General features: G+C 44.0%; 1 protein-coding gene across 1 annotated transcript; it reads left to right on the plus strand.

The window, feature by feature from the left end:
- Nucleotides 1-467: 467 nt before the first annotated feature.
- LOC144114212 (E3 ubiquitin-protein ligase ZNRF2) lies at nucleotides 468-17,602 on the plus strand. The gene is made up of 4 exons (XM_077647803.1): nucleotides 468-1,099; nucleotides 8,408-8,503; nucleotides 15,500-15,605; nucleotides 16,666-17,602. Exons 1-4 carry the CDS (start codon nucleotides 754-756, stop codon nucleotides 16,721-16,723), a joined length of 606 nt encoding a protein of 201 aa, XP_077503929.1. The 5' UTR covers nucleotides 468-753; the 3' UTR covers nucleotides 16,724-17,602.
- The last annotated feature ends 5,452 nt before the right edge of the window (nucleotides 17,603-23,054 follow it).

The raw sequence follows: 23,054 nt of genomic DNA on the forward strand, positions 1-23,054 counted from the left end.
CTGAGGTAGTGCAAAGTAGGGCATAACCCCGGTTACCCCGGGTCGACGCTTGGCCAACGGCACGACGCGTTAAACCATCGATTTTCGGCATTTTAATAAAGTTACTCCTATCCTATCCTAAATTAAGGTTCGGTTAACCACCGGTTAGAAACAGCGCTGCCAAACCCTCCTTAAAAAGAAACAAAACGAAAAGAAATGCAGCCTTCGTTTTTATTAGAGGTAAGATATTAGAGAACCCCTCTGGTGGAGGTCAGAGGTTCAAAAGCGCGTTAACCAAAACTAAAATTACAAAAACTTCGCAAAAACAAAAACTCCTCTTTTGATGCTGACTATTAAATGGCGAGCTGAAGGCAAACGCGTCGTCTTTCTCGCAGCGATGTCGGAGCGCGCGTGCAAATAGCCTGTTATGCACCAGGTTTTCGACACGTTGAAGCTATCAGCTGACTGCCTTGTTGACCAATGGGATCAGAGTTCGTCCGGCAGGCTAAAATGGCAGCGGTTAGCTGAGGGAGCTATGTCGTAGCTTTTCCCTCGAACCGTCTCTTTCGGTGGGGAAGAATGGATCAGAGCAAGCGGCCATCTCTGATGCCATACCTGTCACCTCACTGCTGTTTCATTTGCGCAGCCGAGAAGCACCTCCACTCGCAGAGCGTCCCTGCTGTACCATGCACGTAGAACCCAGCGCTGGTCGTCACCATCCTGTTCTAGTGCGCGTCGACAGCAGACTGCTCCGATAAACGATCTCCCAGCAGAATGGGCGGTAAACAGAGCACGACTACGTCTAACCCGCGTGTCTCGGCGGGCTCCGGTGACACTACAGGCGCGGCGGCGGCGACAGCAGCGGCAGGCGGAGGCCTGTCTTCTCTGCTCACGGGTGCCCACCACTCCTCGAGCAGCACGGATGCCAGGCTTCGGGCGCGCAGCCTCTCGAGCGTGCTTAACCTGCACCCCGGTCAGCCACTGAGCATTCCGGCGTCGCAGAGCGGCTTCGGCACCCCCGAGTCGCCACCGGAGTCCGGATCGAGCACTCCGGACAGCACGCCGTTCGGGCGCGTATTCGCAGCACACTCGCTGCCCGTACAGCTGGTCTCCTTCAACGGCAAGTGGTGTTTCTTCTCTTCTACCGCGCACCCCTATCGTTTTTGGAAACCGGGCTGATGTAGGTTTTCAATCCTAGCTTTAACGAGTTGTCATAGAGTAGTTTCGTATAAAACAGCTTGCTACGCGGCGCCTGGCCTTGAGAGGACGCGTCGGGAACGTAGTACTACTTGCGTCAGCGTCACAACACGCGCGACACTGCTGCCGTGTTTGCAAAGAGCATTGCGCGCTATATTTTCTGATCTTGCCGTGTGCCATCCGATGCATGCGCTCGAGGTGCCACTGCTGGCAGCTGTTCTCGTTGATTCGGGCCTGTCTTCGCATCGGTAGGCTCGGCGGAGCTGCTGCGGAGGCAGTTTACCCAACGTAGTTTCTCCGGCCGCTGGCAAGAACTCGCAGGGGCTGACTGCACGTAGTACACGCTAATGTGTTCACTGCATATAAAGTAAGCTAGGCAACCAGACATGCCGCCGACCATTTCAATAGCACATGCATCGCCACGGCGTTGTGTCGGTGGTGTAGGTCGCCTTAGTGGCTAGAATAGCCTCCCTAGCGCAGTGTTTCTGGTGTTACCACTGCTACCACCCGTTCAACTGCGACTGTAGCTACTAGCTAGCCGCACAGGCAAAATCTTCTGATTCGAAATTTTGATGATTCGTGTGGGTTTTTGTTCAGGATTGGTAGTTACTAACTAGCCGCACAGGCAGAATCTTTTGCTTTGTAATTGTGATGATTCATGCGGGTTATTTTGTTTAGATTTGGTAGAGATAATTTCATCCTGAATAAAACATTAGTGCATTTACTGTTATTTCGCTCATTAGCCTTTCGTTCAATGTGTTGTCATGTATTCCTCTTGCATGATATAGGTGCAAAAAAGTCATTCGTTGTGTGCAGAGCATTGATACCAACAGCAGCTGTTCTGACAATCTAAAAATGAATAGATACTAAGCAGTTCCTTTCATTTAATCGAATGGCCTGTTGTCACCATGTTGTTGCAGCATTACTGAATTCTATTTTTGTTTCACGTTGTGGTGTTGATCTACAGGTAATTAGTAGTGTAATAATTTTTCACCTAAAAATAATTGATTAGAAAGTAGAAAAAACAGGCATATGCCACCAATGGGGTCCGAGCCTGCGACCACCGTTTGTCGCGTACAATGCTCCGATCCCACTGGTAACATGTTTGTTTTTCTTTTACTTTCTCATAAATTATTTTTCAATAAAAAATGATTACACTACTAATGTTCTGTTGATCAACACCACAAATAAAAAAAAAACATAACTCGAGTGTTCCTGGGTTTCAGCGGCTGTTGGCTTCCGTCAAATGTATGTCAGAACGAGCTCCTCTTGTCCCTACCCTTGTGAGCATGTCTTCCATAGCGGCTTTAATCAGTCACCCATTCATGCATGCATGAAAAGCCAATCCTTGTTCTCTCCTTCGAACCTGTTCGTAGTGCTAGGTGGAAAACAGTATTGTTTTTCCTTCTATGACCTGAGCAGGTCTAAAGAAGAGAAGAATTCGCTTCCTTTATGCATATATGAACGAATGCTTTAATAAAGTTATAATGTTTTGCCCAAAACAAAATCTAACTGCTGCACCAAATGGCAAAATGTGCTACATGCCTCTACAGCACCTACCTTTGCTTTCGCGCCATGTCTGCACCAAGGAGTACCGATGTACTAGAGTGTGGACAAAACTGGAACTGATTATTGGCTCACGTGACCTGTCCGCCATTTTTGTGCGTTCTCATTAATAGACCTGTTAGTGGGCTCTCGGTACAGTGTTCTAGAACCCCGGTGTGGTTGGTTGCGTCCGAGCTGCAATGGCATCGTCTGCCCAGCGTGGGGACCAGCAACAAGGTCAAAACATATAATTTAATGTCTCGGGGCAAACTTTTATCGGAAAAACTTAATTTATCTCGGCAGTGTAAGCTAGTAGTGCACGGCGCCGGCTTCGAATTCTTTGTGGTTGCCTTGCGTACACGTAGCTCCTGCAACGGGGCCATAGATAGTAGTGGTATGCGAATATTCGAAATATTTAATAGTTTGTAGATGTATTTACTATTTTGATTTGCGCCATGCTTCAGCGATTCGAAGAATACGGTCGAATATTAATTGATCTGGGCAGTATAAGCTATTAGCGCAAGCCGCCGGCTTCGAGCTCTTTGTGGTTGCCTTGCAGACTCGTAGCTCCTGGCCTTAGATAGTAGTGGTACGCGAATATTCGAAATCTTTAAAAGTGTGTGGATGTATTTACTATTTGATTCGCACCGCGCTTCAGCAATTCGAAGAATACGGTTGAATATTAATTTATCTGGGGCTCTTAGTGGTCGCCTGAACCACTGTGTGGTTCGTAATGCATCTCAAGTGCTCCAAATTTCCTGAAGGTAAGAGGATTTCTACCCGTCACGGTGGCTCAGTGGTTAGGGTGCTCGGCTACTGATCCGTAGTGCCCGGGTTCGAACTCGACCGCGGCAGCAGCGTTTCGATGGAGGCGAAACGCTAAGGCACCCGTGTGCTGTGCAATGTCAGTGCACATTAAAGATCTGCAGGTGGTCGAAATTATTCCGGAGCCCTCCACTACGGCACCTCTTCTTTCAGTCCTTCCTTTATCCCTTCCCTTACGGCGCGGTTCGGGTGTCCGCCGAGATGTGAGACCGATGCTGCCCCATTTCCTTTCCCCAACAACCAATTTCAACGTGACAGCGTTAAGGAGCTCATGTCGCAGAAAAGCCGGTGTCGTGGGCGTCTTTGGCCGTGAGCTAAAAATGGCGTATATCGGTGGACACCTGAACCGCGCCGTAAGGGAAGGGATTTTCCTTCTCTTAGGGTGCCGTACGGGTGTCCTTAAATTGGCGGGGCAAGGGGTCGCACCGAAGGGTGATGGCGTTCTGTGGATTCCTTGACAGTGCTGCAACACACTCTTGCATCCTGCTCTTGAAGGCGAAGCTTAAGCGTCCTCCAAATTTTTGCAAATTTTAAGAGGGTTTCCGGTCCTGCCTCATTCAATGAGTAGGACTTCCACGAATGATGTAGGAGCCCCACGAAAAGGCTTAGAAGCAAACTCCCTGGGCTCTAAACTGTTGGCAAAGACTACGTACGGTCTCACGCTTGTCATATAAATGCGCTTTCCTGGTACGGCCGACTACGGCTCGCGACAAAAGCTCACGCGCTGTTCTTTGAATGAACGGCATGCATTGACGGTAGTAAGGCACGTTTATACTCCGACGTAACGCGCGGGGCACGGCGATGTCACGTTGTGCTTGACCGCCGATGCGCTCTGACCGCACTGGCAGAGACTTGGAGCATGTCTTTATTTCTCGCCTAGTGCCCAGCCGCCGCCGCGGGCGCCCAGACCGGTTCCGCCTCTCGTCGGGGCGGCACTGCTTCGCAAATCTACGAGAGATGGCACGTCGAACGTTCTGAGCATCATCTGCACCTCGTCGTAGTAGTTGGACTCTAGGAGGTTTTGGTTTGCACAATATCGCGCTTTCCTCGTACGGCCGATTTCCAGCACGCGACAAAAGCATGCACGCTGGGCTCTTTACGCTTTGCACGAAAGAAATATGTTAAAGGCAGTCAAGGCCGCTGCGTCGTGCAGCACCATGGTATTCACTGCGGTAAAGGCGCGTTTATACTGCGACGTGACGCACGCGAAACGGCGACATTACGTTAGCCAAAGCGAGACCCTCTACACTGCAATGGTGCTTGACCGCCTACGTTTTCGGCAGCTTCGGTGCACCCCAACCACAGAGCTGCCAATTCTTGTCCGTTTAGTGATTATCTTGTTGCATAGCGCTAGTAATGTGCCACCTCGTGCCTCCCTGATAGCAACCTCAAATATCATTGCACTAGTTGCATTTGTTTTAGCTATAATTGTTGAAAAAAAAGGCAACAAATAATACCTGCAACCTTTAGTTTCAAGGATGCAATTGCTTTGTATTTTGTGTAGTTTCTTCATATATCCAGTTACTTATCTATCCCGGATAAAAATAGTATTGTGTTTCACACAGTCTTTCTCCATTTGCTTATTTCAGGTTTTTTATTAGGAAATAACAATGCTCTGAAGATGGTGTTTGGGTTTAGAGTTGTTTTTTGCATGACTACAATTCCTTTTTTTTTTTTGAAAATTTAGTTAAAGCCTCTTTGTCCCCCCTTTTTGCCTCTTGCAAGGGCTGAAATTAGGCTATGAAACAATATCAAAACATGTCTTTTTCTGCTTCAAAGTCTGAAATTGCTGCTACTAACAGTAATATGTGTTCTGCTACAAAAGGTGGTACAAGAAGTGTGCTCTCAGTTTAACCACAACATGTCACTTCACCTTTCTTGTATCTTTTTCTGACCTGCTCAATGTTTTGTACAGTCTGTGTTGTCATATATGCTTACAGTTGTTGAGGAAATATGGTTTATGTCAGTCCTTACGACGATTGGTTGGACTGCAACATGTGGCAGCATCCATTGTCTGATGGGTGTGGCAACCGGCAGCTCAGGATCAACAATTACTTTTAGTTCTTTATGTTCCTGTCTGTTTTGGTGAGTGTGCTCAGGTTCTTGCTCCCACCATGTGCGCCATATTTGGAAAGTTCCGAAAGGGCCAGCTGCCCCCCTTCGCTGCTGCTTGGGCTCCGCTTTCTGTCCAGAGAGGAGGAAGGATAAAAATGAACTCTTTTTCGGGTGGGAGCAAGAACAGACTTCAGATGCCATGTGGCCATGGCTGTTTGTAGTAGACTGAACATTTTTAACCAAGCAAAATGTGAACCATTCTGCTGGTGGCTAGCAGCATCTAAGTTTAAGGCCTGCACTCAGTTTCTTTTACTTCACGAATAGGCCTGCTCTTCATTATTTTCTAGGATATGCAAATCTTGTGATGTGAAAACATGAAGCAAGTCATGTGCTGCTAGAAAGGAAATCAAGCTTTCTTCTTTTTCTTCCATTTCAGTCCTTGAGCCATTTTATGCGGGGGAATCATTCATCTGTAATTACAGTACTTTTTTGCTTCAGGAGCATTTATTTATACGCCTTATACCATCTACCATTCCTGTGCACCATGATCTTCATACTGTAGACCAGCATCCTCGGTTGTTTCCTCTTCCATTGATGTTTTGTGTTGTTGTGTTGGGTTTTATGGCACATAGGCAACTCAAGCCATCATGTGCCAAACTCACATTGATGTTTTGTATTCCCGAAGTTTCTTTTGAAAAAGTGTCAGCAATGTCTAGCTTATTAGTTATAGAACTTGTGGCTGGATTAGTTGGTGCATAGTTACCATTCGTTTGTTTGGCTTGAACGATGCATTTATGTGGAGGGGTGACATCATGGAGCACTGTTGTCTTCCCTTTTCGGATCAGGTTGTCTCTTTTATGTTAGTCTTTGAATAGATGGTTTGCTAGCCTACCAAACTTGAGTAATTATTTCAAATAGCAGATCTTGCTATGCAGTCTTATGCAGCATGAATATATTAACACTTAATGAACAGATTCCCAAACATAAGTAACTATAGGTAGCCATTCCATTGCAGCAGTGCATGCAGCCCTATCAGCTGCATATGCACTCTCACCGAGAGTGCAGTGCCGGAAACTCAATGATTGCATAATGGCACATTTCATAGCAAGCAGTGTTAGGCCTTAGCTACTAGCTCCCAAATTTCTGTGGTGCACAGCAGGATAGAATTTGCAGCTTTTTTGGGAGGGGGTGGAATTAGAGACTCTATTTGCAGTACTTCATACCTAGGATTGTGGATAGGATAGTCATACTTGAAGAGCTCAGAAATGCAACTTATTCTTTGCTGGCTGTTTATAGAAAAAGTGCGTTTTCAGTGCTTCGTAGGGGTTGCATCTAAGTTACAGAGTAATCACTTAGTGGAGGCATGCATTCACTTGAGCGCTACATTCACTTAGTGTTGAAGTGCCTATTGGTTTGCTTTAGCTGCTTAACGGATATTGACGAGCCCAGCTCGCCATGTGTTTTGTGGCAGTCTGTGTCCAGCTTACAGTGAGTGGGGCTCGTCCAGTGCAATTTTCTGCTCAGGTTATAGATGGTGGCACAGGTTCTGAAAGGCTGCTGACTTATTATCTGGCTGATAATTTTCTATGGTGCTTTCTGTGCTTTAGATAATTTATATTGCCATTTCCTGAAGTAAAACAAAAATACTATTTTGGTGTAAAAAAGCTAAACAGCTAAGTTAAGTGGCACTTGCAGAATAGTGCACTGTGGTTGTTGGAGTGCATTCACTGAATAGACTTCGGTGGCTGTGTGCGTAGCCTGGCCGGCAGCGATTTCTAAGGCACATAATGTAATGTATAAAAAGAAAGCCCTCTTAAGTTTATTTTACTTGTTGTAACACTGTTCATTGAAACAGGAAAACAAAGAAATGTGATCAGATGCAACTTCGAATTCTCAATAGGCTAGGAACTCGTCTTGGCCGGTCTTGGCTTGCAATGTCTTAACAATATTGAAATATTTATTTTTTGCCATTAAAAAGTTATTTGAGTTTGTTTTTATTTGCGTTACTATGCCAAAAAAAACAGTTTTGAGAACTTTTGCTTGTTCATCTGCTTTTTGAAAGATCTTGCTAGTTGTCCGTTTCCAGTTTTGTCACTCTGAGTGACGACACTATGGTTCCCCATTTCGCTCGAGGTGTCGAAGTGCGTTCTCCTTAATTACACTCAACTTGCATTCTTGACAGGGGTGACAGATAATGTGGTGATCCATTGTGATGTGTGCAACACATACAGAAAATTATTGCATTATGGGATACAGTTGGTATGCAGGACCCAGTCATCTCTTTCATCACAACAGGGAGGCATGCAAATACAAGTGGTGGAACTAAATGTCATCGCCTGAGCTGTGCATCCATGTGCCATCAGGCTGAAATCAAACATAAACATCATTAATGTCAAGAATAAATAATTGGCCTTTTTGCTTTCAACTGTAACAAGCAAGTGGCTTGATTCATGTTTTCATGCAAAAGGTTCTGCTCATTGTATACTTGCCAACAAGTTATGTATCACGTATGTCAGGAATAATGTGTCGCAGTGTTTGCACTTGAATCTGGCTTGGTTGTGCACACTGCTGGCTAGCATATGGTCCCTCAGCCTTTGCCAGGCAGTGAACCTTTAATCCAGCAGTAAATACATGAGCATCAAAATGGGGACTCCATAGCACAGCTCGGGGACTGTCCTGTTGGCATGCAATTTGGCCTGCAAATTTTTGGAAAGCACTGTGCCTGAGAGATCATAGCCATGTTTAATCTGGTTTGACTGCTGTTTGATTCTGGGTTTTCCTCTTTTTTTTTTATCATTCTGTGCAGGCATCAAGTGCCCTGTCTGTTCAAAGTTTGTTCTGCCTGACGACGTGGAATGCCACCTTGTCATGTGCTTGACTAAACCAAGAATTAGCTACAATGGTATGGCCAGAGCTTTTTTCTTCATCTTCCATTGTTTTGGTATCTATGCAATTAGGAATGGGTATTTGTAATGACTTTGGCTCATTTAGAATATATCAGAATGCCACTCTTTGCAGCTGTTTACTTTTTGTCACTCCACGTGTGAGCTGTTTATTTTGCGTTCATTTTGTTTGCAGCCGGAAATTGCAGGCATAATCTTTTTTATCAGGCAGAATTTTACTCGGCAAATTAATAGAGAAGTGTCTAAATCACAATTTTAAACTCTGAGAACAACCTTATGTTTGCACGGACAAAAAAAAGTAACGAGAAAGAACACACAGTATTGTGCCACATTCTTATATGGCCCATAAATATCTTCCATCATTGGTGGAATTATGTTCGCAGTTGTGTAAAAAGAAAATCATGCCAGTGCAGTTTCTGTGTGTTTCTGTGTCTTGCACTCAGAGTAGTGTTTTGTGCACCTTTAGTCTCAGTGGACTCATGGAAACGTTTAAGTTTAATACTTGTCATTGAAGCTAACTTTGATTCCACAGTTTGAGGGATAGTTTGTGGGGTGAATTGTACAAGAGCAATATTTGCTCCACTAGGGGTTGGTTTTATGTTGGGTGACAGTATAGTGAACTAGAATACTGTCCTGGTGGTTCGAACGGGAGGGCGCAGGCGTGCTCTTTGGCGTAGAAGCCACCAGATGGCACCACTGCAACTTCTAGCGGCGCCATTGCTGCTGCTTCAGGATCTTGTGTTTGTTTCTTCGCATCATTGTAACGATCGGGTGCATTATATGCCCCTAGTTGAGAAACCATCATGCCATTAGCTTTAACTACCTTAAACGTGACCTCCTAGGCACCTTTTTTTTTTTTCCCACTGTGCCCCTTTGAGCATTTTGCCTATAATGAAAAACTGCGTCTTTCTATATCGTCTAGCTGCTACCGACAAAGGACAATGCGGAATGTTCATAGTTTTGCTGGTGGATGTAACTTGTTTAGATGCATCTCTTATTGAGCTGATTTTGTTTGCATGCGACTATTGAGCTACCCCAGTGATTAATCTGTGAGGCCACTGTACGAGTGATCTGCTTGTACGGAAATACCTTTTCCACTTTTACTGAAGTGGTTCAGCGGCCTCAGAAACGCATTTTATTCACAAAATTTTACCCACGATTAAAAATATTTTCACGCCAATTTTAGACAAGCTTTGCAGCGTAAGTGAAAATATTCGTAAGAGAAAAATTATAGCAAATCTTGGCTTCCTGGCAGGCACATTCTTCAAGTAACCAGCTGAAATTATGTTCAATGGAATTTCACCCTAACAGGTGCTTTGCAGGTCTAAGTGCACCGACTATTTTTCTGGTACTTAGAATCTTGGCACTTCCAGTTGTTTAAAAATGGAAGGCAGTTTGTTATGGAAAAAGCAGTGATAGGCAGTACAGCAGTGAACTTGGCTGCCACATATTCACAGTGGCCAGGACAGCCAGGTCTGAGCTCTGTATTTGCCTTGACCACCTGTACAATACCAAGGATATTGTCTGCATGTAGATGTATAGGAGGCTAAGGCATGTCGTGTAAGTATTTTCCAGGTTAGCTACAATTTGTAGAGGGGGCCCTGTAGAGGGATACAGAAGGCCACCCTTGTCGTGCGTGTGAGTGAACTTGGCTCGCTTGAGTTCGCTGCCACTTCTATGGTCATTAAAAGCAAATTCAGGAAGCTTTCACAGTATGTCTTCAAGACGCCATTTTTCTACATAACCGTGCAACTAACAATACTAAACAGCACCACAATATGAGGGCGCACAGACGAGACGTACACATGAGTGCACGTGTGTATGTATTGTCTCTGCGCCCTCGAATTGTTAGCCCTGTTCCGCCACCAACACACCCAAACTGCTCCATTCGAATATTCACCACCTGTCACTTGATGTTACAGTGCAAGTGGAATGGTATGGCAGTATTTTCAGAATTGAGCACTGCGTGTCTGCTGCATCTATATGTTGTCTGCATCTAGAAGTTTATCACCAAGCTCCTGCATGCCGCTGGGAGAGCTCTGCTGGCCAGCATCTGCATACAAAATGGAAATGAGGATGCCAGGCTTGAGGTTTCCCGTAGAAACTGAGTGGGGAAGGTTGTTAAATGCAAGGCAGATTACAGTGTAACTACGAACGTCTGCTCAGGCATTGGATATGGGTATGAGTCAGAACGAAGAATGGTGCACAATTCTGATAAGATGCCAGTCTAGATCTTTGCTCTCTCTACTTTTCATCAGGTAACTGAAACCTGCGACATAACTGCAGCACAAAAAAAGACTAATGCAATGAAAGGAAAACACTCACGACACGGACAATCGCTGAGTGTTTTCCTTTCATTGTGTTTGTCTTTTTTCGCACTACAGTGATGTCGAAGCTAAGCAACCAACTTGCCCAAAAGCTCGTTTTACTAAATCATAACTGAAACCTACATGTTTTATTAGGTACTTCAACAGTGACAACATGCTAGACAGTGTCACACGCTGTTCTGTAGCTGTTGATTTGCTTATAAAAGCCTTGCATTCCATTAGTGTGGTTTTCCCATGCACTCAGGTGCGACAGAAATAAGTGAAGCTTGTCAACAGATGCAGAATTTAGACCTACAACCCCAGCAGTGAGGCGCGAAAACACATGGGCTCAACTTTTGGAGAGCCTTTCCTACTACCCGGCCAGCACAGCAGCAGAGGCGCGGAGCTAGTTAAAGGCACGGTAGCACCCCCTGCAGCTTGGAGAGGCGTTTTGCTTCAGCCGATACACTGCCGTGCGCCTCTGTTCACGCCACTAGACCAGTATTTCTAGTTTACTATGGGTGACAGTAGTTCTTTGCACCGTGGGTTCCCATGCCTAATTCTCTCCAACTCTTTGGTCTTCCATGCCTTGTATATTGTGGTAAGTTTTGTGGTGTTATTTGAATAAAGCACTTCACTGATTCTTCATGAGAATTTGTTGTCAGCTGAAAATGTGCTCTGCGTGCCAGATTTGAGCTGAATGTGCCAAGTATTGTTCAGCAACTCGTTCTTGCTTTTTTTTCTGGTAATTATGCAATACTTGTCCCAAAACTTAAGTATTTCCATCTATTTTATCATCTCGCTTAACTCTGTTTCATGGTAGTGGGTATCACAAAATTCTTATTCGGTATATTATCAAATTTATCACCTTTATCACATACAACTACAAAACCTCCCTTGGATAGCATCAGCACACTTACAGCAGGTCATTTGTACCTTGAGTAGATTTCAGAGTGGCTAGCCCTTCAAGGCACAGAGGTAAGAATACTAATACATTTACTACTTCACTGGCTTGCTAATTGCTAGTGATTTAGGCAATAAACTTGGGATCCTCAAGCTCTTCCAAAGTTTCTGTGCTGTAACTAGCTACAACTAACTGCTGTGCTGAATACCATCTGTAGGGGTACAGTGGAATGGTAACACCAGTAGACCTGAAGTGCCCAAGCACATGATGATGTCAAACTGAAATAGAGTATACTTTGTTCTAAAAGTTGGTTTTGAGTGTGCTTTGGTGGTGCCCATAGTTCAGTATATTTTGAATGCTTGACATTTTCTTTATATACATGGTGTTGCACGTAACTTGAACCAAGGATTTAAAAAAAGCAGTAAACCGCAGCCTGCTGAAACCAACGATACATTATTTGCCATCATGTGGCACTCAAGATATTTTTTATATTCTGCTTAATTAAGATGAATTACACAAATTTTCAAATATTCATTTCAGTGCCAAGAGCGTTATGTTAGGTTGTAGAGCAGGTTTAAAAACAACTATCTAGTTTATTGTAGCATCATATCTCCTGCAAGGTCCTTTATCTAAAGAAAGCCCGTTAAATATGAAAAAATGCCACGTGACTGCACTCGTGCGCTACTATATTGCAGCGCTCTGAACGGCTTTTCGAGCAAACAGAGCGTTCTCGCTGACCATGGCGAAGCGAACGGCTGCCGCTGCAGAGGTGCTGACGTACTGTAAAGCCTCTGGTAAGAGTGGCGGCCGTTGACTTCGATGCTTAAAGGGACATTGAGAACGATTTAATTCAATTTTTGTTTTCCATAAAAATCAATTCCATGGCCATTCCTGGATGTGCAGATGTTTGTTTAGCAGTAAACGATGCATTTATGCTGAGAATCGCAGAGTTCTACACAAATGAAGCTGAGTACTGTTTTCAGTCTCTTGTCATAACATCCGGTATTTTTCTTCTGCATAGTTAATTAAAATACCTGGCTAACTTTTGAAAACTTTGATTCAGGAACAGAGTGCCAATATCTAGCTAGAGTTTTAGCAACAAGGTACACTTGCATCTTATTTAGTGCAGACGGCAAGATGAAGAAAAAGACTACGACAAACACGGGCGCTAATGAATATGATGTCAGAACACCAACTAGCCCAACAGTGAACTCTTTTTTTAAGGTACACTTTACGTAGTTCTTTTTAAGGACTCAAAGAAGCGTGCGAAATACAAATACTACTACATGGCAGTGTCGCTTTCCAGCGCACCCAAAAGTGCTTTCTAAAAACTACATTCATTTATTTTAGAAGCACTCTCCCTGACAGCCCTTAGATTTTGTAGTGGCCATGAGGTCTGTGCTAGCCTCTGCTGATGTGTTGCAGAAAGCAAGTGGGCATCTCGTATCACTATCGGGCATGCAGCCTGAGCAGCAGTGGTACCGGCGCGTCGTGCTTCTGTGCAGCATAGCATAAAACATTCCATTATGGTGTGCTTATGAGATAAAGCCAGAATGCACAAGCCTACAAAAAAACAAACTAAGGCTTGTGCAAATGGTGACAATTGAAAACTACTTTTGCATAAAGGCAAATACAGTTATCAACTTACTGCCTTCACAAAGCTCTGTGTGCTCACTTTTCACAATGTGTCAAAAGTTGCTGGCACATGCCTCGCTACGACCATAAACACTAAGCCCCATTGAGAATAGTGCTATTGAGATAAAACAATTTCGTTCTTTGAGAGCACGTCTGGGAGTGCTGAAAAGAAACAGTGTCATCTGGTGCTTTTTCTATTTCGCAGTAGATTTTTTTTTAAGCCGATAAAGCTACATACTGCCTTCAGAAAGCTCTGTGTGCTCACTTTCCACAATGTGTCAAAAGTTGTTGGCACATGCCTCGCTACTGGCATTTTGTGCCTGAAACCAAGGGTTCGAAAGTTAGCTGAATTGGTGATAACTATCCTAGCAACTTTCCCAAGAAACTCCCAATAGCATTTGTTTTCATTCGTGTAGAACTTGCTTTCTTTAAAACATTAGTTACTTTTAGTTGGGACACCCTGTACAATTTTGTTTGCTGTTAGCTCTATGCACTGCCATTTTTTTTTTATTTCTTCTAGACGTTTTTGTTCTTTTAAAGTGTACTGCATTCAGATAACCTTTGTATCACAGCTTTGAACCAAGGCTTAGCCACAGAGAACTCTAGGGCTGTGTGTGTGTGTGTGTGTGGGGGGGGGGGGGGGGGGGGGGTGACCAGCCATGCTGCTGTTGAGTTGTACATTCTGGCCAGAAATGAGCTCACAGTCCTCACTGTGCTTGGAACCTTCTGAACTTCATCTGACGCACTTGTATATGAAGGAAACCAACGGTCACCGAAACCAGGGAAAGCATAGGGGAATTGTTTTTTTTAAATTTGTGGTCTTAATACATGGGAAATCAGTAGTGTAATCATTTTATGCCTGAAAATTATTGGTTAGAAAATAGAAGAAAAAAACTGCTACGTGCATCCAGTGGGATCCAAATCAGCAACCTCTGTTTGTCGTGTACTGTGCTCTACCAACCAAGCTGGGGCGGCAGCTATCCAACCTTCTACTTTTGGGTGGTGTTTATGTTGCGTGTAACCTAACCTTGAGTGTTCCCAGCACAATCCTCATCCATAGCGGTGGACATAGAACATTCTGTATTACTGCAAGTGCCATATGGATCGTGGTCAAACAGTGAGAGCAGTAGCTAGGTGAGAACCCTCTTATGCTACTTGTGGCATCAAGACTGTATCAGAGCGTTCTTTGTTTAGCGCTATAGACGAGGTTGGTACTGGTGAACACACTCAAGGTTATGGGGGTTTAACAACCCAAACCGACTCAGGCTATGAGGGATGCTGTAGTGAAGGGCTCTGGAAATTTCGGCCACCTGGGGTTCTTTAACGTGCGCTGACATCTCACATTACACGGGCCTCTAGAATTTCGCCTCCATCGAAATTCGACCGCCGCAGCTGGGATCGAGCCCGCGTCTTTGGGGCCAGTAGCAGAGTACCATAACCACTGAGCCGCCGCAGCGGCTCTCTCAGGGTTAAGTTACATGGAACATAAATACCCTCAAATAGGAGATAGAACATCTGCCGCCCTGGCTCAATTGGTAGAGAGGACTGTACGCGACACAGACATGGCATGTGGTTGTTTTTCTTGTGCTTTCTAAGCAGTTATCTTTCAGGTGTTCAATGATTTAATAATTTCCCATTGATTAATATCACAAATAAAACACATTCCCCCATGTCAGTGGCTGTTGGCTTCCTTCATATGTATGTCATAATGAGCCTCTCATCTCCCTACCTTTGTCTCCTCACACACTTGTAGCACTTGAAAATTCCATAAACTTTTCATTAAACATTCTATGCAAACCTTGCCAGATGCCAGAAGAAGCATGTCAACTCACTCACTCAGAATAGCTGATCAGTGAAATTCTTGTGGTGCCTTTTATTGCACCTCTTCCGTCCTGTGTGAAAGATTATGTAGAGAGGAGCACAAGCAGGGTTTCATTTCAGTTTGCCAGTTTTTGCAACATGCATGGCTCTAATATTTTGCAGATATGATGTCCTCCTGGTGTAATGCTGTGTGCTTATTTATTTGAAATGTCCAAACCTGGCCATGGGCCCTTAGAAGCATCTTGTCTCCTGCTTGCTTTGTTGCTATAATTGAACCAATGTGGCTTCCACTGCTGAGAACTGATGCATATTTATACATTTTGTTACAGATGACGTCCTCACAGAGGACAAAGGGGAGTGCGTTATTTGCCTGGAGGAGCTGAACAGAGGGGACACCATTGCTAGACTACCTTGTCTCTGCATATACCACAAAAGGTGCCCTTTTTTGTGCTTTTGCTTTGCGTGACTGCATATGGAATCTGTTTGTGAAAGGTGGCATGTGTAAAAAGATTCTGTGGGGTCTCTTGCAGCTACAGGCCACTCAAACTTTTCTGGCTCTGGCTCTTGAATCTCTTCACATCTTCAGTTTTGGTTTCTTGTAACAAAAAATATAACACTTTAAAGAGTTCTTATGAAGCCTGTGTGTGTTCATGTCAGCAAGTGCATGCTTAAATTCCTACCCTGCTCTCGAAAAGCATTTCCAAAACTGGATAATTTTATTGACAAAATTGTAGCTGACATAATGATTTCAGGCTTATTTTGATGTGTATGTTTTCCTGTGATATAACTTTATCACTAGGTAAACAGAATGCCCACATTTAGTTTTCCTCTTTCCGCTACTCAAAACCTGAATGACTTAGCATGTTTCTAGGGAGGTAGCTGTAGTGGCCTCGTGTAGAAATGTCCTTGTTATTTGCAAGGAAGTATGCTGTTGGCCAGGCTTTTTTTATCTGATTGTTCTTTTTTTCGTCACCATCTAAGTTGTTTTTTTTAGCATGAACAAGTCACGCAACTAAACATAATTAATCCATTAAATTGCATGGCATTTAAGTTCAGTTTTGGGTGAGACATGCAAGCTGGTATAAGGAAAGGCTGTATATTTACACGTGTTGGCTGCTTTGCATTTGTATTTGGGAAATTGAAGACCATCTGTTAAGCTCCCCTGTGGCACTTCCATTGGTTCCATATTGTTAATAGTGCACTGCTGCAAATTTAATGCTTTCAGCTTGAAACTTGGGAGGTTGCACTGACATGCGTGTCAACTTGTAGCACCCATGGCTGGGTTTCTATTTTATGATTTCTGCATGAATTATCCTTAATATTCATTGAGTGTGTATTTAGAAACTTGCTGGCATATGAAAAAAAATCTTGTTGGTTGTGTCAAGAGCCTTAGTCCCCTCTGCTTCCCACCTCTTTTAATTTTTTAAGTGTTAAAGCGTACCTGTCAGTGTTCACTGCTGCATTGTTTTATTTTTCATTGGTATCCTGCTTTCAGGTGCATTGATGCCTGGTTTGAAGTGAACCGCTCTTGTCCTGAACACCCGCTGGACTGACGTTGCTGTTGCCGTACGTTTTTTTTTTCGTGAAGTGCAAAGGAGCTGCCAAATCCCTACCTTTTGTCTGCTGAGCGACAACCACACGATCTCAACGTGGACGAACCAACAACAACAAAAAAAATTAGTTCTGAGTGTGAGTGCACATTGCACACCCTAGAAGATGACTCTGATAGCCAGAGTAGAACCGTCACTTTTGTTGGCACCTTGGCTGCTTTGCTTTTCTGTCACATTTGGGTTTTTTTTTACACTTTTTTTGTAGCAGCAGCATCTAGGTGAGCATTCTCTGATTTCTTTCTTCTAGCTGCCATGAACTTGCATGGCTCAACAAAAAAGACTTCTTGCAGTTGAGGGGGGAGTAACTTTCTACGAAATTTGCCGTGCCTTGGTTTGTGCAACATTGCTGTCAAGAGCCCGTATCAGGGGCTCTCTGCTGCCAGCCGCAGCAGGCCGGGGCAAACCTGAGACAGGGCGCAGCCTGGTCATCTGTGACAAGTGTTTTGTAAAAACAAAGAGAGAGTGGGATAGGGAGGGCATGTAAGGAGACCCCAGGAGCCTGCATTGGTGCTGTGATGATCTATATGCTGTTGTGTGTTGTTGCCCTGTTGCTGGTATGGCAGTCTTTCCCATGTTCTCCTCAGCATGTGAACGTTCCTTGGCAGAACTGCTGCATCTTCTGTAAATTTTTTGCACATTTTGCTCCCCTTGCCGGAGACTGTGCACTGCTTTTCCCTACAGCTTGCTCTTTCAAAGTGGATTGTGTCATCGGTGCATCGCGTTGGACTGTCAAGAGGAGAGCACACTGCACCCATCTTGTCACATTGCCTTGGAGAAACATGATACACGCACACACTCCCCCACATTTTTATACATGTATGTGAAGAGTAAAAATAAACACCCAGCAGCCTTTTTTGAGTTACTTTTTCTCTTAGAAGCCATGCAGAGGATTTCAAAGTTGACGGCATCAGATCTGGGACCCAGCAAATGTGACATCACCTTGTGCGTTTTGTCGCTTGGCATTGGATGTTGAGCTCATAGCAATTCCAAGTTGTATGCTCTCGCTCTGTAAAGTGCTTTTTTTTTGCTTAGTTTCCTAGACGAAGAGTTTTCCTTGCAGTTGTCCTCCGATAACATAGCCGATACAAAATTCGCCCAAATTAGTGTGGCTGCTGGCTGCATTGTTTTGTTCATCTTTGGTGCCATACTACTCATAGCAGTGCTTTGTGTGTAGTGTGTCATCATTACTCATTTCTGAATTGATTTTAAAACAGAAAAGTGTGCTATTCTTTCTCTCCCCCCCCACCCCCCCCCCCCCCCCCCCCCCCCCCCCCCCCCCCCCCCCCCCCCCCCCCCCCCCCTTCCTCCTTTTTTTTTCTTCCAAAATGCCACCTGTGCAGCAAGGCCAGTGTCTGCAACTGGCCTTGATGGCAGTGAGTGCTGACTGGTTTAGTTTCTTTAGTGCCTGCTTGGTGAGAGTGTTTATATTGGTAAATTGATGTGATGTGAAAGGCAGCAGTTAGTAAAGGTGGCTATAGTGCTGTGAAGGCAATGTCGCAGAAGATGCCTTAATGCCTCGCGCTCTGTGGCATATGCATCATGGCACTAGTCTGAAGGAACGAAAGCATTTGTCCTTTTTTTTTTATCATTATTCAGTGGAAGCTGAGCAGCTTGCCCCTGTGCTGGTCTTGCAGTGTCTGTGTGTGCAAGGGAAGATGCTTTTTAGGGGGTCTGTGAATGTGCCACATTTGAAGATGCACTTGCTGGCACAGCCACAGTGTTCGCAGTCCTTTGCATTGCATTATGCTCCAAAGTGCAATCGTTAAAAGTAGTGTGCCTGCGTGTGTGCTTGCAATGTGGGCTGATTGGAAGGATATCTACACACTGGTATACCATGTTCCTTCGTGTCTCCTACACCCCCCTTGCCTCTTTTGTTTTCTTTGCAGCCATCTAAACACCACACGCAATGCAGTGGAGTTTGAATTCGTACAAAGTGCTTGCTATGTACGTGTGTGTGAGATAGGTTGGTTGTTTGGTATAGGGGGAAGTGATATTTTTTGTAAAGTTCCGCAGTACCAAATTGCCTGTAATTGCTTGTAGCATATGTGTGTGTGTGAATATTGTGTACGAATATTACAGAAATAAAAGTACATCACATTTTTTAACTTTCACGAATGGGGTATAACTTTCCATGCACTAAAACATTGTTTATACGGCCAGTATGCAATAACATATATGCAATCATTATCTGAACCTCTTGGCTGTTCGGTGCCGCACACATTTGTAACAGTTCTGTTAGCCTAGAAACCTACACTGGAGTTTTCTCTGTGTGAACTACACTTACAAGTGCACAATACAGAAGTTTGTCTGACATGCATAAGGTCTGCAAAATATAAGGCTACTCATAATGGGCGAATATTGCAAAAAGCAATCTTTTTTTTGCACTGCTTGGCCATTGTTTTGGCGCTACAAAAATGTTTATGAGCGTCTGTACATGCACCCTAATGCACTCTTTGAAGTATTGTTTAAACTGCCATAAACACGAGGCAGTTCATGATAGCTTCCAACCAGTTCCATGACCATTGGGATGTGTGCACTGATATTTTTAGGATGCATATGGTGCACATTCAATTTATGCTACTGCGTAATTGAATGTCGTGGGCTTAGTGTTAACAACTGTGATATATAGGCCATAAACTCTCTCAAGAAAACTGTATTCAGATTAGACCAGTTATTAGGTAACATAATAACCATTGCTCTTAGTATAGGAAATGGCCATTGTATTGTGCAGGGAGTGTAAACAAGATTAAGGTGACACCATGTGTGCTTTTTTTTTTTTTAAATTGAAATGTACATTGGACGTGCAGAAATGGACATCCTAAGCATGCTCTCTGCACAGCAGGGGGTTCCCCAATCTCAGATTTTAGAACAATTTGAGTGCTGATTGAGTTGGAAAACCATTTGTCTCCTCTTTTTTTCATATTTTTAGCTGTGCTGTTGGTTGACTGCTGCTTTTTTTTAGCTACCTTTGGATGTCTACTGCTCGGAACAGTAGTGCTCACCTCTAACATGTCAAGTGAAACTGGTGTGGTGTCGTGTGTGGTGTGGCTTGTCATGGCATTGCAGGAATAATGTCCCATGGACTATAAGAGACGCTGTAGTGGAGGGCTCCAAATTAATTTGAACCTCCTGGGACATGCACTAAGATGGCTCAGCTCATGATTGTTAATGTGACTGCCACGGCATAGGTTTGATCTTGTGTCCTTGGACTCGGCAGCCGAATGCCATAGCCACTCCACTACGGCATGTAAAGCAAAATTGGAAAAGGCGCTGTGGTGTCGTTCGTATTGTTTCTCATTCAGTTAGTGATTCGTTTGTTTGTTTTTCATACAGAGGCATGCTTCGCCGAGTATTGAATATTTGTCTGCTAAAATTTGACTCTGGCGCTGCCACTGAGCAAAGAGGCATTGCAGTGCCCGGCATTATGCAGTTGCAAACAGAGCAACGCAATTCACGTCGCAGAGCCCCTTCAAATTGGTCAAGGGCATCAGACACAGGTATTTAAATTTTGAGGTAACTCTGAGCGTAATCACTTTCCAGAGTTTGTGGGCCTGTTCAAAGGACAAAGAGCACATTTTAAAGATTTTAGCAACACTGTTCATGCAGTTATGCGCAGCGCTGCAGGGTGGCTATGGCCATTAGGCATCTTCGGTAAACTCGCTTCAGGGTTTACCTGAAACCAGTGTGGCGTGCAGAAAATCATGGTAGTGGAGCCCTAAGCTGGAGCAACGTTGAAGAAAAACTGCACTGTGCCAGTGCCTGTACTGAGCACTGCTTTGCATTGCATACACGGGTGGTGTTTGGGTGTGAATTGCGATTAGCACAGTCTGCTACTCTTATCTAGCAGCCACACACGTCCGTAGTAATGCATCGGAAACAGTGCTCCCAGAAAGAAGTGCTTGCGTGATCAACCCCTCTAGGAGATTGGCGGAATGAATGTGGCAGCTTGCCTCACTGAAAACGACTCGTCACCCCCTGCACAAAGTTTACAACGTTTGGGCAACCACTTGCTTCCATTTTTCATCATCACTGCGAGCATCTCAGTTGATTTGCAAAATGATTACTGCGGCTAGCAGCACTGGCCTTCGTGTGTACGCCGTTGTCATCTGCTCTCAGCTGTGCCTGCTGGGATCGCTCAGATTCTGAAGATGCGTGTTGGGGCAGCTGAAAATCGCTCCCAGACTGCGCTCTATCGAAGACGCCCACTGCGCGCCGACGCAGTTTATCGAAGATAAAATTGCTGCTTAAGATGTTTATAGGTGTAAGGCGGGGGTTTATTGAAAGGAGCTGGGAGGACGGGAGCAGCGGCAAAAACAGTCCGAGGGCAGCAGGTCAGGCACAGACATTCGTGGTGATAGCAATATGGCTGAAGCGCAGGGCCATCTTCTTTGTCATGAGTCATCTACTTTGTCTTTGTCATCTTCTTCTTTACATAGGAAGCACCACCCACTTTTTGAACACATGCTATATTACACCTCCGTGGAATCGGTTGATTTGGTGTGTTGGGTATAATTTTTTTTTTGCTCCTTTGGGAATAGGTCGCTAACGTTACTAACCAGTACCGACTCCACATTGTTTGCTGCTTTAGATGCAGCCGCATGGTGGATGATATGCATTTGTAGAACTGTTTGTAAAGCGGCATAATAATCTTTTTTCTTTTCACTTGTCTCAGGATAGTGTACGTGAAAAGTGATCCTTGGAAAATGGCGAATGGCGTGTTGAAAATTGCTTTTGAGAAAAGAAAAGGCAGCTATGTCTCTCTCTCGGTGGGGCACCGCAATCGTGACATGAGGGAAGGGATGAAGCCCAGGGGCATAGCCAGGGGGATGGCTTATGGGGCTTTAGCCCCCCTCGAAATTTTTTCATACTGTTATGTACCGCCGACCAAAACAACCACTGGCACTGTAAATCATGCTGGATTTTGTCTACAATGTCTCTTTCACGCTCGAAAAGACATTTCAGTGCAAACATTGCAGACTCTGGCTGGATCTCGTGGCAATTAACGCCCATGCACACCTGGAGTCACATAATGCAAGGAGCCCCCATTCGAGCACAAAGTTTCGAGGGCGTTTTGATGACGAGCTAGTGTTCCTGTATAAGCTCCTGCAGGGAGCATATACAGGATATATATATATATATATATATATATATATATATATATATATATATATATATATATATATATATATATATATATATATATATATATATATATATATATATATATATATATATATATATATATATGCGCTCCCGCAGGGAGCATATACAGGAACTCTGATGAGCAGGCGCGTCGCGGCATCTTGCAGCAGCCGCGGAATCTACAGAGCGCATGGGTTTCAATCCGAAACTTTATGGACATCAATTTCTCATAAACTTTGTCCTTTACATAGCGAAGCAGCAAAAACCAATGCAAGTAAAAATCTCTGTTCCTTCAGGTCCATAAACGCATAAATTAGGAAAACGTACGACTATTCATTACCCTTTAAAACCGCAGAAATTTTGGCCGTTTATTGTAACCGATTAGCATCATGATCAATGTTATGCGAATGCGAAAATTATGAGGACACCATGAACCAACCTGACCAACCTTGCTCATTGAAAGCCCGGGCCCGGCCTACACGGCGTTTTCTAACAAACATTCTCGGATATTAGGTAGTTGTCGCATCACCTGTGGCTTTCGTTTGTCCTTTTCTTCGTTTTTTTAGCTACCTGCTTTTACGTCTTTTTGCAACCAGATCAATACCCTTCTTTAATTTTCTGTGTAAAATGATTGTTGCCACTTTGCAGGCAGCTAAAATACTCTTTTTCGTATTGATTTCTGCATTCTTCCTCTATTATTCCATCCATATGGTGCTGTCGCGACTGCAGCATGGCCCAAATACATATCACAATTTCTGCGATCATAGTTTTATTCTTTCAGGATAGTCTCTTTCTATGCGTAAAATTTACTATCTGTGATTGTGCAGCATGTTTATTTGGCTTTTTTGACATATATAAACTTTAACTAGGTATGTAGAATTATTAGAGAATACACGTATATTTAAATATCTTCTTGCCATTGTTTTGTGTATACATGCAGTGAACGTTAATTGTTTCCAGCGACGCTTTCTTTGCCCTTTCTCAAGCTTTATCTTTGCATTTGTGATATTCCATTCTACCATAGCATTTCTAATGTGTATTTTGCAGAACTCCTGCTTTTTATATGTGCTCTCTTGCGACTATAATTTCGGTGCGATTATTTGCAATACTCGGCCGGTGACAGCTGCGCCCG

This window comes from Amblyomma americanum, chromosome 1 (assembly GCF_052857255.1).
Source record: "Amblyomma americanum isolate KBUSLIRL-KWMA chromosome 1, ASM5285725v1, whole genome shotgun sequence".
Classification (NCBI taxonomy): domain Eukaryota; kingdom Metazoa; phylum Arthropoda; class Arachnida; order Ixodida; family Ixodidae; genus Amblyomma; species Amblyomma americanum.

Excerpts from the sequence above, each read along its gene's own strand:
- LOC144114212 (XM_077647803.1), top strand. The coding sequence starts at position 754 with ATGGGCGGTAAACAGAGCACGACTACGTCTAACCCGCGTGTCTCGGCG. Across the intron at positions 1,100-8,407 it reads ACAGCTGGTCTCCTTCAACG|GCATCAAGTGCCCTGTCTGT; the intron begins GCAAGTGGTGTT and ends CATTCTGTGCAG. Across the intron at positions 8,504-15,499 it reads ACCAAGAATTAGCTACAATG|ATGACGTCCTCACAGAGGAC; the intron begins GTATGGCCAGAG and ends ATTTTGTTACAG.